General features: G+C 37.4%; 1 protein-coding gene across 1 annotated transcript in view; it reads left to right on the top strand.

The window, feature by feature from the left end:
• Positions 1 to 17,179, top strand: part of opn7b (opsin 7, group member b) — a 42,334-nt gene extending 25,155 nt beyond the window's left edge. The window contains exons 2-6 of the mRNA XM_088369471.1: positions 2,163 to 2,250; positions 2,356 to 2,518; positions 2,809 to 2,936; positions 8,564 to 8,898; positions 9,190 to 17,179. Of these exons, the coding sequence (XP_088225597.1) occupies positions 2,163 to 2,250; positions 2,356 to 2,518; positions 2,809 to 2,936; positions 8,564 to 8,898; positions 9,190 to 9,687 (1,212 nt within the window). The 3' untranslated portion in view covers positions 9,688 to 17,179. The remainder of the gene's footprint in view (positions 1 to 2,162; positions 2,251 to 2,355; positions 2,519 to 2,808; positions 2,937 to 8,563; positions 8,899 to 9,189) is intronic.
• Positions 17,180 to 18,643: the final 1,464 nt, after the last annotated feature.

Raw genomic sequence — 18,643 nt, 5'->3', positions numbered from 1 at the left:
CAGCATGCAGCACACCAGAAGAACCGTGGGAACAATTTGGCATAAATAAGCGAAATTATTGTTGCAATCCAAAAGGTTTTATGGCATATGATGCAGTAAAAGAGTACAGCACTACACAGTCCCTTTCATGAGAGCGGGTATTACGGCGATTAGGGAATTGTTTATGATCTACAAAGTATGTTTTTACAGGCCGGTACTTTAATTTGTGTTCTAACCTGTGTCTGATTGTGTCTACTTCCAAACCATTTTATACTCATAGTCTTAGAACAAATAGCATGGTTCACTTTGAAGATAACCTACTGGGTGTATGGTCAAAGAAATTCATCCAAAACAAGCTTCACACCTCACCACAGCTCTTGCACTGCGGTGATGGCCACCTTCAAGTAAAAGTGAAGGAGGAGTAAATAGAAAATGCTATGAATTCATTTACATGCCATCATAACACATGAATTCATCTTAAAGAATTATCTCAGTAACTTGCTAAAAGACAGCTTTTACTTTGTATGCAAATAATTGCTTGGTTTGCATGTCAAAAATGATTTTTTTCTTTACAGAATTTATTTTTGTTGACTAACTATCCTGGATTCATTTCATGTCTTATGTTGACAATGTGAATGAGTCCCGCATTATAAACAGAATCTTCCATGGGTATTATAGTTTGTCTGTCACAACCAGACCAACATTCCTCTTTCAAAGTCAAAGTCTGCTTTATTGTGAATTTTTTCACATGTCAAGACATACAAAGAGATCAAAATTGCGTTTCCTACGATACCACGGTGACAAGACATATTACACCCAACTGGTCCACAGACAAACAAAATAAACAATACAAAAAGTACGAATAAGAAGGCACATACAATGAATAAATAAGAGCAACATGGTTGAAATGGAGCAATTGTGCATACAGGAGACAGTCAAAATGATGACTCACTCATCACGAGGTTGTTTTTTGATACGTGTCAATGCAAGACCCCCAACATTTCTCCATAGACTGATCTTCTGTTGTCGACCTGGTCAGCCCCATGCCTGCTTTGATGTTCTGCTGGAAATCCCCGCCCCCCACCCAGCCTTCTGCCTGCAGCCATGAGTTCTGCTTGACTGTACATCACTTGGCCCCAAAACCCTTCCTCAATTTTCCAAAGGCTTTCTACCTGAACTTTGAAGTCAACTCCTCTGTATTTGGATTGTTAAGTTCTCTGTGAGGCTATTCACCCATTTGTCACAGACTGATCACAGTTGATATTAAGGAGCCCTTTTTTCATGCCTCGTGCAAGTCTAGCACAAAGCACAGTTGTGCACATGGGTGGTTTTTTTTATATATATTTTCCCAGACTAGGTCTTGCTGTTGATTCACTCGTTGCAAAATTGTTTTGTTACGCATTCATATTAAACTCTCAACGCTTGTCCCTGGATGGACCTTCCATTTCTTCCATTGGTCGGCCTCTGATCCTCATGCCATGTTGATCCCACCCAGCCTTCTGCTCATAGACGAGTTCTGCCTTGGCACGTTTTTCTTTCCCTGTGCCTGTTTAGGATTTTGTATTAATGACAAGGAAGTGAATTATGGATAAAAGCGACAATGAAATGTAGTTACCCTGTCTCGCTACCTGTTAATATTAAAGCATTCGATGACTTGGCCCAAAAACCCATTTTCTATCTCAGGCATTGCTTTGTAGGTAATATCTTCCCATTCAATTTTCAGTGGATGTGGACAGTTGATAATAAAAGTACTTTTTCAACTCTTTCACTAACTTTGGTGTCTACAGTACACACTCCTGTGACAATAGGTGACACAATGGTAAGCAAGGTTATTGCACATTTCAATCCATAAACGGAATCAGTAGAGTCACAGCAAACAGAAGTTTATTCATTTACTTTCTGAGAGTTTTGAAGGTATTTTACTCATCGTTTCAAGAAGATCTGTCTAGAAGTTAATGCTCTGAACAACAGAGGCGTCTGAGTACATTTCTTAAGGCAGTTGTTTGTTTTTGTAAATTGCCAGGAGGTTAAACATTATTTCTTATTATTTCATCCATCATTGTTTGTTCTTCTATTTTTCCTTCAGATGGGAGATGCTTCCAAAATGTATTCGTTTGTGTCCATAATATCAAAAGACAATGACTAAATTGCTCCATCCATCATTGTGTCTATTTTTCTTTCAGATGGGAAATGCCTCCGAAACGTATCTGTTTGTGTCCAGAATATCTAAAGACAATGACATCGTCATGGGGACATTGTATACAATTTTTGGTAAGGTTTTTTTTTTTTCTTCAGTGTCAAGACCACAATGAAAAAAGGACATCAACTGGTAAACTGTAGAATTAACATCACGTATTGTATAACTCTGACTGGCAGGTGTTCTTTCCATGCTGGGGAATGGAACCCTGCTGTTTGTGGCCTATAGAAAAAACTCCTCCTTGAAGCCAGCAGAGTACTTTGTAGTCAACTTGGCCATCAGTGACCTGATGATGACCATCTCTCTTTTTCCCATTGCTATACCATCAGCCTACACTCATAAGTAAGTTGATTTCCCAACACAATAAAACTATTGCATTGTGAAATCACTTCAAAAATAATTTGTACGAATGCATGGAAAAGAAACATTGGTTTGGCTAAAAATGGTTATCTTATTTAAATTTGTACAACCTCTTTCAAAGTCATGACTGCAGCTCTGTACCTAGTTATTTAGCATTATCCACAAAATGCTGACAAAATGCCTTTTACAAAACCTAGCACTCATTATGAAAATGTTGCAATGTTTTTTGCTTCCCCGCTTACACTTTTATCTTTCTATCTCTGCTCATCCAGGTGGCTGTATAATAAGACCACCTGCACCATTTACGCCTTCTGTGGTGTTTTGTTTGGTCTGTGCAGTTTGACTACCTTAACAGTGCTTTCATCCGTCTGCTGGCTCAAGGTTTGCTGCCCAAACTATGGTAAGGTGACTGTCTACACTGAAAAAGAAAACACCTAATAAATTCAAAATTATTACAGTAATATTTTATTCATATGCTGCATAATTACAAGTACATTTAAGAGCATTTAAAAATAAAAGCGTTGAGACCATTCCACATTCGACCTATCTACATTAGTAAGCTTTCTTGGAGCAAGATCGCATGATGTCATGTGTTTTACAATAAAACTTTTATTTTTGTATGGCATGTTACAGAGGCATGAGTGAAAGAGGCAGTAAAATGAGACCATTCAATATTAGTTATTTTAATGGGGCCATTTCATTTCTCCTCTGCTTTCGGTGGAACAAACACAGATCTTTTTGTGAGAGTGCTGAGACTTGATGTATTAGTGTTGCCTTGCAAGTCTGGCTGGGCTTTTACATATTGTGTCCTATTTTTTCTTTGCAGTCAAATGCTCTGCATGTTTGTCAGTTTAGCTTCTATTTCTGTAGACACTGGGGGATCACTGGCAAAGATTAGTGTGCGTGCATGCTGGTACTATCCCTCCTGAAATATGCTTGGACCCCTCAGGTGCCAGACCAGTGACAAAATGTACAAAAATCTACAATGTGTAGCTCACAAAAAAGTTATTGGTTATAGGTATCGGTGGTAAAAAAATAAAAATAATAATAATAATGATGCACCAAACCAAATTCCAAGACCATTATCTCAAACTTTCTGTGAGTAGAGCACTGTATTTTAAAAATAACATCATAAAAGTGATAATCTGAAATAGAATTGTGCCTGATGATGAAGTTCACTGTAAATGTATCAGTATATATTATTAAGGAAACAACAATGAAAATAGTCTATTCGAGACAAATAATTTTGGTCCGGAACAGCATCTTGATCAATGACAATAAGTTATGTTATGGGAGCTTGGGTGAGTAATGACCCACAACAGAATGTGAAGAACTAATAATCAATAGATTCAGGCTTTCCTATATAGGTTATGCAATGCGTTTTGAAAATTTTGCAGATTTGCCTTCAAATAGATTTGAGGTCACTTTCAACTCCAGGTGTCATTCAAATTGAGGCCACATTGTAGGATGGCTCTTTTTGAAACTTTTTTTTAATCTCCAGAAACACATCTATAAAGCGGAACATGCAAATCCAGACACTACAATACACACACAATACAAATGAGCACAAGCAAATTTCCTCTTAAGCCCAACCCACCACAAAGCATATACAAAAAGCAAGTTGCTTATTAAATCCGCTCAGCAAAGCTTCTGTTTTATTCCAACATTATTATTTTATGCTCTTCACAACCAGGTCTACAATTCTCCCACATAACACTGAGTTTCAAAACAGGGTCAGGCCAATGGTTGTTTTCATACTTATCGGTATTGTGACATCCATTATCTTAACAACTAAAATACAGCCCCAAAATACAGTGAACATCCGTTTGAATTAGACTCTAATTCAAACGGATGTTCACTGTATTTTCACTCTAATTATTAGAGTGACCCTAGGTAAACCAAAACGTTACTAACAAACTAATTGACTGAATGCCAATTAACATTATGACTATGATTAAAGCACACAGAGTTGTAGGAGTAAATAGATCATTTTATATAATAGTATTCAATACATGTTCATTACATGAGCCCAAGTTCCTTTGTTTGTATCTTCGTCCTCACTATACTTAGCATTACAATTCATGGTGCATGTATGTATCTTAAATGGAGTCACTCCCTCAGAAATAGGAGAATTACAATATGTTTGTTTGTTTTATAAATCCAATTTAGTCCTCTTTTGCTGTGACTCAACATTAGAAGACCTTAGAATTAATGGTTTAGCCACAGGCTTTTCTAAACAGTGTTATGCCTTTCTTTCATTGAAATTACATTAAAATGTACCAAATAGTTAAATTCATCTTGCGTGGCCGAGAGCTCATCACCCCGAAATTTCTTATCCCAGACTCACACCTGGTGTAGTACAACATGGAGTGACTGGACCAATGACCAGTCACAGGATTTAGACATAAAGGCAGGCAACCGTTCATTTTCAACATTCAGACATTTCAGACAGTTTATGGACTTTGGTAGGAACTCAAGTAAATCGTGGGAGAACCCACATAAGTACACTTCATGGAAAGGTTCCAGTCAAGGATCAATGATTCTCGAAGCAGTCTGACTATTCTGGGTAATCCGTAACAGGGGAAAAACAGGGCTTTTTTTGGAGGTGAACACTCAGGCATAGTGAATGTGATGAATTAGTGGTCTGTCAAATTAGTGTGTTTTGTTGTTTTTGTGGGGAAAATAGTGTTGGCTATTTCTGTGGAGTGCTTAGTAAAATTGATGAGAATTAAGAAGCAAAGGAACTGTTTATACTTTAATAACACAACAATGTGAGCGATCATGTTTATTGTAACTGGAGGGCAAAAATCTTGATACCCTGTGCAGTTTGGTGACACAAGGTTCATTGTTCACTTTTGGAATTGTTACATAGCGATTGGAATCATATTGATTGATTGATTGATTGATTGATTGATTGATTGATTGATTGATATCTTTATTTCGAACATCCAAAACAAAAAAGAAAAAACAAAACAAATCACACTCTAAAGTGCCACATATAAGTCCGTACAACAAACAAACAAAATATAAACCAACAAACAGAAAAAAATACATAAATAAATATACATGCACTTGACTTTTCAAGTAAAACAGGATGCGATTTAATAGCATTAGAAAAAATGTGATTAAGTGGACTCCGTTGTAAAAAAATATTTTATGCTGCAATGAAAATGAGTATACTACAAGGGTTTGATGGTTTTTTTTCCAATTTATTTTGAAGATGGGGATTTATTTATCGAGGTCACGAAAGGAATATTTTCTCAAATATTATACCGGAACAAAAATCAAAGTATAAAATTCTTAATTATTTTAATTTTAGTCTGTCTTGACATGACCAGTGCTTCACAATTACTATTACCATTACAATTACTATTACTCCCCCTCCCCAAAATGAAGAACATGTTTTAATTTCATTTGTTTATTTTATGTCACATTACAATGACAGGTTGTATCATCCAATATGACCTTGCAGTGAGCTACTATTGCATTTATAACGCTGATAAGATGTAATGAGGATTGACAGAAAGATAACGTCTTGTCTCTTGCCGCTTATATGACCTCTTACATCAAGACCAGAAAAGCTGCCTTACCTGTGTTTTGTAATTATTAATAGTCATCTAATGATGAACAGAATAGTTCACTTTCAAACACACGTGCTTTCCATTAGATCTAATCTACACACACCCGTGACTGACTTGTGAGCTCTGGATCGAAGTCCATAAAACAAAAGATTTGAGAATGATGAGTCAGAGGGCTCCCTGCTTAGTAGCCTCATCCCGCCACGTGTTTCATTTAAGGGGCTCTGATGAAAACGGGGAGATGGAAATAGCAGGGACTAAAAAGGAGTTTGCAGCTTACTGACAAAAGAATCAATACGGAATTTTGCTTGTGATGTTAAGTGCATCTGACTGCTAAAGTATCGGTCGGGCTACTTTCCATTTAAAGGGAACTCAATCTGAGACAAATCCCTGTCTATTGTAGCATAAAGTATATAAGAATACTTTATGTATACTGCATACAGTATATTTTATGTATACCGCATGAAGTGCACTCAACTAGAATACTTGGGAAAAAAAATATGTGCAGACAATATACCAAAATGGAACACAAAACAAATGCAATCAGACAAAACAAAACAATGAAACATATAAAAGCACAACAACAAAAATTAAGGTGTGAAGATCAAGGCTGTTTCTGGGCTCTATTGTTGCAGAACGACACGTTTGTGTTTAATTTATAGTGTTTGACAGAGTGCGCTATGCTTTCCTGACAGTTCCGTCCGACCAAAACGCACACCTGAGAATTTTGAAGTCCTCAAGGACTTCAGTGAGGAACAATATTGATACATTCTTTCTTAAAATTCATGAATACTTGAAGTTTAGCTTTTTGTGGTTAAAATCAGCCCTCTGTTTAAAACAAGAACAGGTTTGCTGAGATGATTTCATTTTGCTGAGATGATTTAATCAGAGAAATGCTTCACATCAAAAAAACAATAAGCATAAGATCAAGCACGCGCACACAGCCTGAAACACACTCCACAACACAGAGCATCGTACGCCACAGGGTTTAACCAGACGCCCCCACCATCAGATTGGACCATAAGAGGGGCTGACATGCAACTGAAGAAGCTTGGTGGTGTTGCAGATAAGGTTCGCACTGTTCTCCTCTTCAGTGATGATGCAATCGCCAGAATCAATTATCATTGGTTATGGGTGAGGGCTGCTCAGATATTTCTCATGGATCATTTCACAACCATGACTGTAACCACACTAATATGAGCGGAAGTAAATTGCGGATGTATTAAATTGTTTATTCACCATCAATCAGGACGACATGCAGAGCTGTTTTAATAACAAGAGTTTGTTGCTCACAATTTACAATGTTATGAATTCATTTTCTATTAGACTAGAAAACAAACACCCTGCAGCTGTGACAAAATCTGTCTTTACTTACAGATGGGTGACTTTGTATTCCTGGAATTAAAAATATTTCTTACTCCACAAGTGGTCCATGTGATTAGTCATGTGCCTGAAGTCACAATCAGCACTGTGCAGTATTCATGAGTAAATGAAGCTTTGCCCTATGGATCTAATAAACACAAACACCAAACCTGCTACTTGCCAGTTACTATATAGCAATAATTATTTGTGTTCTAACATATAGAAGACTAAATATCACCTCAGGATATTAAATTCTGTGTATTGTGTCCAAGGAAAGTGCATACATAAGTAATAATAATAATAATAGTTCACAATTGCACCGGATAGCTATTTATGTGAATGAAAGCGCCTGATTCATATAAACTGGAAGAGGGGCGACTCATGGTAAATGCCAAATTGTGTCACTGGGCACTGTTTTAACCACGCCGCACTGTTTTAACCACGCCGCACCACTCCCCCCAAAGTCAAGAAAATAGCAATGTTCAAAACCAGTTTGACGCTATTTCTTCACAATTCCATTTTACATAGTTTTCAGTCTGCATGTTTTCACAATTTTCAAAATTGTAAAATGTATTTATAAAACTAAAATCAGAATTTACTTTACAGGGTCCTCAAATTTTTAATGACCCTAATGTCATTAGATTTTTTTTGTCTTGTGAAATGCCTTTCCTGTGCTGCCCCCTCCCCCCTTTGACACTTGCATGTTCCCACGAATAATTGCTGTAATAAACAAAAGCTGTCGTTTACAATTTTAACTCATTGTATTTATTCCTTCTATGGTCTCATAAAAACATTACATAACTTGAGCTAGTATGGGTTGAATGAGCTTTCGCTTTGTTTATCTTCCTCTGTCAATCATTCCTCCCACTGTAACGCTTGATATATTTGAATAAGTAATTCTTTGTGCTCTGCTGAACTTTAAATGACGAGTTTGTTATGATGTCCTTCCCACATCCTGTCATACATGTCGCCATAAGCACATATTGTTCCCCATGCAGCATGCCTGTGAGAACACAGCTGACAAGACAGGGTGCTTGGCTGACCGTGAGACTTTTTCAATCCGACTCACTGGTGCGCTTCTCCTCAGGCAACAAGTTTTTCCACTGCCACGCCTGCTTGCTGGTCGGCGGTGTCTGGTGCTACGCGGCCGTGTTTGCTGTGGGGCCCTTGTTGGGATGGGGAGAGTACGGGCCCGAGCCGTACGGTACGGCGTGCTGCATCGACTGGCATGCGCCCAGCCGTAACTCTTTGGCCATGAGCTACATCGTCTGCCTCTTCTTCTTCTGCTACATTCTCCCCTGCACTGTCATCTTTCTGTCCTACTTGTTCATCCTGTTGACCGTCCGTGGGTCCCGCCAGGCAGTGCAGCAGCACATGTCCCCGCAGAACAAGATCACCAATGCACATGCGCTTATTATTAAGGTATGTTTCCAACACTCGATGCACCTTTTTAATGGCACACACACTACTCATAAAAAGTTTGGGATATTCAGCTCTTGGATGAAAGTTTAGGATAGTAAAAGGCATTGTAACCATCAAAGGTTTGGCATGGTTCTCAAATGAGCACCAGAGAACTTTTTATTTCTCAATTATAACGTGCGAGGGCTACACAATGGCAGCTTACCTGCAATTCCCAAAAATACCCTTTTTTTTTTTTTTTTTTTGAGTAGTCCATGTCGCTATCTACTGGCTTATTTTTTGCTTTGTTTTTAGCTCTCCGTGGCAGTTTGCATTGGTTTCCTGACAGCATGGAGTCCATATGCCATTGTGTCCATGTGGGCAGCGTTTGGTAACCCCTCAAATGTACCACCTATGGCTTTCGCATTGGCCGCCATCTTTGCCAAGTCCTCTACACTTTACAACCCGATTGTCTATCTGGTTTTTAAGCCCAACTTCCGCAAGTCTCTCTGTCGGGATGTAGCCCAGTGCAGAAGGTCACTTTGCAGGTGTTCGTGTCAGAACGACTCCACCCAGAAGGGAACGTGCAGGCAAGCTCATCACAAAGAAGAGTGTAACTCTACACAGTTTTCCAATGGGCTACTGGAGAACCACGGCACCTGCAGACACTGTCCTTGTCCTGAGACTTTGACTCCAAGGGAAAACTGTATCGACCACAACCCTCAGCGGACTGCCACTATGCTCCAGGGGTCGCAACATAGCGAGGTGGCTGTCAGTCAACTCTCCAATGAGCAGCAAAGTGACTTCCTCTAGGTTGAACTTGCACACAGCAAGTGACTGCTAAGGAAAGTAAGCAAGTGGGACGAAAAGACACTGGATGAGAGACATTTGCTGCAAGCACGCAGATAGGACACCTACGTGATGAGCAGAACAGGTCAGGACTTTAAAGGCCAAAGTTTAAAGAACTTCTCAAATATGTGATACTGCCAAAACACAGCTCCAGTCATGCAACAACCAACATGCAAACAGATCAAAGTTATTTCAGGTAATGTAAACATGCAATGATCTGGTCAGATTACAGATCAAATTTAAGAGGACTTGTGAAATGATGAAGAGATTTAGAGGGAAGAGCTCTCTATGAAACTACCTTTAATCTATTTATTAAGAATAATGTATCCGGTGCTGTGTTTGCTTTATATATTTATTGATGCATGCCTCAAAGTTGAAGACAATGTGGTATTGTATTTATGTAAAAAGGAGGATTTTCCTTTGTGATTGCCTTGGTTGGCCAGCCCAAATCATTTGACGGGAGCAACCAAGCACTCTTTGGAGTTAACTGTATGTCAGTCAGCTGTCGGCAGGAAAACACTGTGAGACAAGGTCCATTCTGTTCTCCATGAACTCAGCAGGAAGACCTCAGGACAAAAAAAAAAATGGAGACACTACCACATTTGTTAGTCAAAACATTTTCTTAAAAGATCATCTCTTTAAATAAGCTGCAAATGTCGAATTGTTCAAAAGATGTAATGCACTGTGAAAAAAAGTAGTTCAATAGTAACATTCTGACAGAATTTGTGGTTTGCATTCATTGGAAAAATCACAAATATGAATGAAAAAAAAATGGTAATATTTCTTCCAGTAGCAATCCATCCACTGTTATTTGCATTTTTTTGTCCATTTTTTTTTTTTTTTACGTTATCTTATTGTTTGTTTTAATATGTTTATAAAAGTGAGAGCTGGCTCTTAGTAGTGCACCTGACAAGTAGGAAGATCTTAAGAATGAAGTATGCCAACATATTTTAGTGTCAAAGAAATCAGGTAGCTTTCCAAAAATAGCAACTCTGCAACTGTGGGAAGATTTTAAAATACATTTTTGTGTGTGTTTTTTCTATGTGTTTCGTTGGTTTTGGTTTTTCCAAACAATTTCTTTTCATCGCTTTGATGTTCTTTTTTTAAATTTTATTTATTATTGTTGTACTTGTCAAAGATGTGAAAAAATGGCAGGATATTTTTAAATCAGACAATCAAACATAAATAACAAATGAGAAGGTGCCATTGCATCACCAGTATTAATTTTCATAAAATGCCTCAGTAAGAATCAAAACAAATAAAGAAAAATGCAGACAGAATTCTGCAAACTATTAAAAAGTGATGTATGATATTGGCTAACTAGCCATGCTCCCAGATCTTGTGATAACTTTGTTGCTGCATAATGGTTATCCAAACAGAACAATATTTTTAAGAAGGAACCTACAGATGGAAATAACAGTATTAAAAAAAAAAAAATCAATTGTCATTTGCCCCTACAAGTAATTTGGGGCTTCTATTATCACTGTTTGAGAATAAGAACAAATTTATTATCGATCCAGTTTCTGTGCTACTTATCCTTATCGGGGTCACACTTAAATTGGAGCCTATCCCAGCTGACTTTGGCCAACACATACGGTAGCTTGAAAAAGTATTTATCCCACTTGCCTATATACTCATTTCATATTGTTACATGGAGGTAGAAAGAAAAAAAAACACTTCTTTTTACCTGATTACTTGATTAATAAACAGATAAATAAAATAATTTTCCAATCAACTAACTGATCCATTAAAATGATCAACCCTTTGCATGCTATTGAGCATTTTAATTTTGGTAGAGATGTTTTGTATGTCTCAAATACGTGCGAATACTTTCGAAAGAAGCTCGCGATAGAAAAAGGCTAGATTATTTGACCTACGAGACAAAAATGCTTGAAAATATTAATTCAAAGACTTTCTGGAATGTTGTGCAGGGCAAATTCAAAGTCAAGGCTGAAATTCCATGTCTCAAACTCCGAAATGGGCAGATCTTAACCGATGCGAAAGAAAAAGCCGATGCCTTTAATCAGTATTATTCAACCGTTTTTACTGTTGATAATGGCGTAGCTCTGAACTTACCAACTCTGTTTGACACTGATGTCTTAGATCAATTTGATGTTGATGAAGATTCAGTTCTGGAGGCGATTCAAAGTTTGGCGGGCAAAAAGAGTTTTGGTGTCGATGAAATTCCACAATTTCTCTTAAAAGAATTGAAGCAAAGTCTTATTCTGCCCGTAACAAAAATCATAGAGGCATCGCTGCGAGATGGCATTGTCCCAAATTGTATAAAACAATCAAAGATAACCCCCATATTTAAAAAAGGTTCCCGATCAGAATGTGAAAATTACCGACCCGTCGCTTTGTTACCGGGTTTGAGTAAGATTCTTGAAGAAACGGTTAAGTTAAATATAAATCATTTTTTTGACCGCAATCATATAATATCGGACCAGCAATACAGATTTAGAAAAGGCCGTTCATGTACAACCCAAATGTTGATGTGTTTAGACCAGTGGACGAAAGCCTTGGATGCGCAAAGAAATGTAGATATTTTCTATTTGGATATATCTAAAGCTTTTGACACCGTTTCTCACCCAAAGTTGATCGAAGTACTGAATGCTGCAGGAATTACTGGCCGCGCGCTCGACTGGCTCAAAAGTTACCTTAGTGACCGTTTTCAATTCGTGTTCGTAGACGGAGAAAAATCTGGTAATTTATCTATTGGATCAGGGATACCACAGGGTGGGAAGTTAGGTCCTCTGCTTTTTTCCTTATTTATCAACTATCTACCTAGTAGTGTCAATTATTGTGATGTAAAAATGTTTGCAGATGATGCGAAGCTCTCTTTTGTATTTGAAGATTTGAACGACACTGCGTTTGCAGAAAATGACCTGACAAGTATTTTCGAATGGTCAAGAAAATTTCAACTGAATTTATCATACGCTAAGTGCGCAGTTTTGCATCTAGGTCGTAGCAACCCGAAAAAAGAATATTTCATCAATGGAAATTTAATACCCTCGGTAAACCAATTCAAGGATCTAGGATTTACGATCACAGAAAATTTGAAATCTTCAGCGCATGTTTCGAACATCAGCAGGAACGCTAAGCAAATGATTTGTTTCCTCTATCGATCGTTCAAGTCAAGAAATATAGACACTTTCGTTTCGATTTACAAGTCCTGCATCAGGCCCATACTTGAAAGTTCAACGCAAGTTTGGAATTCATACTTGCTCGGAGACATAAAGAAACTTGAAAGCGTGCAGAAATTGTTTACAAGGCGACTACCTGGGTTGTCGGAAGTACCGTACGCAGTTCGTTTGGAGGTTGCAAAACTTGAGTTGTTAGAACTTAGAAGATTACGTTTTGATTTACACATGGTCTATAAAATTATTCATGGGTTAGTTGACATACCTTTCAATTCGCTTTTCGAGTGGGCACCCTATGCCGCGACCAGGTCAAATACACGCAAGCTCGCCAAAAAGCAATCGAGGCTAGACTGTCGAAAATACTTTTTCTCAAATAGGGTAGTTAACCCTTGGAACTTTTTATCTGAGGATTTGGTTTCTTCATCTAACTTGGCTGTGTTCAAACAAAGATTGTTAGCTGTAGATCTCTCGAGATTTTTGAGAGGGGGGGATTATTAGTGGCCCAATGGGCCCATACCCTCCCCGCCATGCCCATTTCATTGTTCACCATGTGGTACCATGACATAAATATCCAATAACTACTCGCTATGCTGTATTGATTGAATTGAAAATGCTATTATCATTATGGTATACCTAATGAGCTCATTATATGGCTGGCTAAATAAAGAAAGAAAGAAAGAAAGAAAGAAAGAAAGAAAGAAAGAAAGAAAGAAAGAAAGGCAATTACTTTCTTTTTGCTGGACCAAAACTGCCTAAATAAAAAATAAATAAAATTGAAAATAAACTGGGGGTAAAAAAAACATCATTGTATTTCATATAACGAAATAAAAAAAAACTAAAGATATGTATACTCCAAAATAAAAGTAACAATACAAAAATAAAATTATTTAAAATTAAATCACAAAATAAATATAATACGTAAAAAAATTATAAATATAATTACATATCAAATTGTGCTTATTTAATAAAACACAATTATATATATATTTTAATTTATCTTTATTTTTACTTTTATTTAGTTTTGATTTTGTCAGTTTTGGTCCTTTGCAGATCCATCAAATAAAATTCAGATTAACAAAACATTTACATTTAATCTTGTAAATGGGTAAAAAAAAGCCAAGGGCTGACTTCTTTTGCAAGGCACTCTATTAGAAGTATTCTTCAATATACAAAGAGATTACCTCTCTATGCATGCATACAGGTGACTTGGGGTAATTGAGCTCCCATGGCCAAAAGATATGAGCGGAACAGCTGCTGTGTGTGATTATCACAAGAAACATGCAAATTAAAACTCTTAACATAGGAGCTCATAAAGAAGAACGCTTGTAAGAATGTTTGCCATGCCAGCACGAAATTCCATCTTGTTTTCAAGGTTGATCGCACCATTGTGATGGACTTGCACTTGAACTTTCAAGCCACTTGACATTTTTCTTTCTCCACTTGTAATTGAAGAATTTATTTATTGCCTTCTCTCTGCACTAACTCTTCAGTAAGAGAGTCTGAACGTGATTGCTTTTATCAGATGGCTACAACGGCTTTTCAAATATTGTATGTTTTTCATTGTGTCAACCCAGTGCACCTTTAAAGCACATTTTAATCTATTTTATTTTTCTTTGACATAACAAAAAAAGTGACGATCGTTTTCTAATCTAAAATGGTTGCCCTCTATTTGATTTTCTTGATATACATGCCTTGTATTTCTGGTCTTCTAAAGCAAATTAGATTAACAGAGTGGAAAGAAATGTGGTTGAAACAAATGAGACCAATCAGAGGAACGAATCTGCAATAGCAGAGCTCTATCTGCGTTTGAATGGCTTCACACTTGCAAATATAAAAAGATGTTCGATATGCTACGTTGGTGGTTCTTACCAGAATGTCAGATTAAAAAAGTTTATGGCGTGCACAGTTGCTCTAATGTGCATTGCAAAAGATTCTCAGTAGAATGATCACAATTTTATATGGAAATGAATGCATGCTTAATAGTACAAAATTGTCAATTTTCAGAATCTTTTAAATGATCTATTTTCTTTACATTTAATTTAAAAAAAAAAAAAAGCGTATAACCTTAGCATTCAAAGCCTAATATACTGCCTCACTTTCCTTCTGAATTCTCATGAGGTCACACAACAGCATGTGATTTAAGGTCACATGCTTGTTTCAACCAACCAAGTTTGTTTGAAAGAATTGAGCATTACTGAAGACTATGAACGAAATATTCACAAATGATTGGAGATATTCAAGATGCATTTTTTTTATCATTTAACCAAAGCTTACTGACATTTTCTTTCCTCGACGTATGCTTACTGCAGATTGTTTTTAATTACGTGATCAGTATTCGTCCACCATCTTGAAAGTCAAAATCAAGAGGGAAATCATGTCTAAAAACTAGTAGACTGTTTTCTTTGGTTCATTTCTTTCCTGCACAACCTTAATCAGATAATATCTGCTGCGTTGTAAATTTCCCAATCGTCTAAAATCTCCCAAAATTAATTGAAATTTGATTAATAGGACAGAGGAACATTTGTCGCAGTGGCAAAGACATGATAAAATCACAAAGTAGCTGCTGTAAAAAAAAAAAACAAAAAAAAAAAACATCCCTGCACAGTTCTAACATCGAATTATATGCAAAGACAAGTGGAAATAAAACCAACATTGTTCGACTTCATGACCTGGAACAGCTTGGCTTACCTTAAGCCTGATACACGCAAGAATATTTCAAATCCTAAAAGATTTTTTTCACCCTTGGCGACCCCACACATCAAAATAGAAAATCGGGCATTTTGAGTGTGTAGGGTCCCTGTCCTAGCACCCAGTTCCAAAATCCCATCTGTGCCCCTAGAACAGTACATCAACCACAATGAATTTGTCACGGAGCGGATGGTGCAGGCAACCAAATGCAGATTGGACCAGGGTTAATTGGAGGAACTCAAAAGACAGACTACAAGAAGCTCGACTACGGACGAGTATAACTGAACAAAACGACAGACAAGGCAAGAGACAAAGGACATCAGACGCGAAGACATCAATGATCCGACATCAATGACCCGACAGGAGTGACACACAGACAGGACTTAAATACGAGACAGGTAACAAGAGGCAGGTGACCGTGATTACTACATGGATTGTGAGTTGACACAGGAAGGGAGGGGCGAGTACACAGACGGACAGAAACCATGACAACCTACACAACTAGGGACGAGTCGTGACAGAATTAAGATCACGTATCCATTCAACTAACTAAAAGTTTTCAATATAGTTTGGCATGTATTTATTCAATATGCAGAGGAATTTATTTTCTTCATTCCTGTCAATCTGCACCCCATGTATCTTTATTTGTATTTGTAGATTTGTTCTGAAGTTCTCAAACAACACTATTTTTGTTTTAAGTGTAATGAGGTCAACCGTAAAATGAGATTTTGTCTTATCTTTTCTCTTGTATTGTTTTAGACAACCACCGCACAATAGTTCAGCTATTTTGTTGGCTATTCAAACAATCATTTTACACTGGAACAAAACAATGCAGGGATGTCCAGAGGTGCTTGAGGTTAAAGAAAACTATAATTCTTGTTTCAACAACATACATATCAGGACTTGGATTGTATGGTTATTAAAAACAACAAAATCACAGAACTGGATTTTACTATACAGAACAAAATATTCTTGCATCAATATTTCCTTAACCAATCATCAATCATAATTATGAAGGGGGAAATTTTGTCAGCATGATTGCAGTGTCATTATTTTGTTGTTGTTGGGTGTTTTCTTTCTTTTTTTTTTTTTTTTAACTTCTGACGTTTGTCAAAGAATGTATCTGTGTATCAATTTAACCAAGCCTTTTTTTAAGGTCAATGTTGTACTGAAATGTCAAGGGTGAAAAACGCATGAGCCTGTCGTCATGTGGTCCAGCATCAAAAGGTTTTCTGTTGTTGCACAAACAGGGTACAGTGTTATAAAAAAATATTCTCTGCTTTATTACAGAATACCTTCTAAATCTTTTCTGGCAAAAACAGTTGTTTGTTGTTGATCCAATTTCAGACGTAAAACTAAAATATGCTACGGTTTGCAATGCAATTACTCAACTTTATAGGTATTGTATTGTGATTACCCCCCGCCCCCCAGAAATGTAGAAGTACTGGACTGTAAATAGACATTTATCTGTAAATTCAAATACAGTGCACAGACATTTGGAAAGTTGTTGTCCTCAGTTTTTAAATGTACAAACACAGCAGAATGTGATGAATGTGATGCATTGTAAAAAAAAAAAAATGTACAGAACTGTATATGAAAGAAAATTATATCAAAATGTTTTATCAGATTACGATCATTGAATTTATTGCTGTGAATATTCATTCATTCAATTCATTCATTAGTTTATTTCGGTAGTATATTCCCCCAAAAATAATATGTGATGAACTCTGTCAAGGAATGTAGACTTATGAGCACAACTATATCTAAAGCCAGGACAATTTTTCTTTTGTCTAGGATGCAGCTGAATGATAAATTTCCTTAGGAAAACTTTGAAATTCACTGCTTTCATTGGTTTTGCTTTTCCAGAAAACTGGTTATAGTCCTAAAGCGTGCCAGTTTGGGGGACAAAATGTAGGCCAGTGTAGGTGCAGAAATGTGAAGCTAGATGCATTGACAAAATCACCACACGTGTCCTCTCATTCCCATCTCTGCAGCAGAATCAGGAAGCTGCCCAACACTAAATGAAGGATGCCTTTAAACATGGCAAGGTTGTCTCTGAAGCCAAGATCCATCCGAATGTTTCAAACAAACAGTGGCGAGAAATAAAATATTACAACTTCAAAGCTCTGGGAGAGTTGCATCAACCGAAACAAACATGAATGAAACAAACGTACGTATGATGATAGCAACGATTCGTCACAGTGTGCTGAAATGACCCAGGCGCAACAACAAAAAAGCAGAATTGAAATACATTTTGTCAGTATGACATTGCATGACTTGTTTTTGTAACTGGCTCCAAGTCCACCCTTAGATCATGTGTCAAACTCTCACCACCCAATTACATTTGCCCGGCAGAACCATTTCATTAACTGGCTTGCACAAGCTGCAAACAGAAACAAGACACTACAAGAGACCAATGTGTCTTTAACAGCAGAAACGTTATAACTCAGGGTGCCACATTCAGCCCTCACCACAAGTAGCAATAATTTAAATGTACAAGACTAAACATGACACCACTTTAGTTATAGCACCATGTAACAAGGCATAAAAATGAAAAACATCCTGGCAAATGCCTCCAACTCTAAATCCCTGACGTATCCTTTTTAACTGCACAAAGTGAAGTGCTACTGAGTCCTACAAGATCTATCCAGTTCTGATAAAATGGCATCTTTGCCCCATTGGGATTATTTTGTCCCTTTGTGACCTTCAGATAAATTTAGAATCTTTTCAATATTCAGATTGTTTACTGTGCCTCAAAACAACTGGGATGTCGCAGGACACAGTCTTAGAGCTCGGGGTAAAATGAGACTGAGAAGAAAATGATGGGAGGAAAACTTCCCGCTAGGGTTAGGGATGCGTCATACCGCCGTGGCCATCCACAGTGGGCCTTGGTCGTCATGCGCCGACGGCTAACTGAACTGAGCGGAAGGCGGTGAGCTAATGAGCCCGAAAATTCCCATGCCATGGCGGCCTTTGCCGCAGAGAGGGATGAGAAAGCAAGCTGACCGCCAAGGGTTGGCTCTGCGGTGCCAGTGAAAGCAGAAGGTTGGCACTTAAGTGTAAAAAATATTACCGCCATGGATTATTTGTGG

The sequence above is a fragment of the Syngnathus floridae genome, chromosome 2 (genome assembly GCF_059516105.1).
Source record: "Syngnathus floridae isolate MCC-2025c chromosome 2, RoL_Sflo_1.0, whole genome shotgun sequence".
In the NCBI taxonomy this organism is placed as follows: Eukaryota; Metazoa; Chordata; class Actinopteri; order Syngnathiformes; family Syngnathidae; genus Syngnathus; species Syngnathus floridae.
The sequence above is the reverse complement of the archived record's forward strand: the minus strand, read 5'-3'. Positions and strand labels throughout refer to the sequence as shown.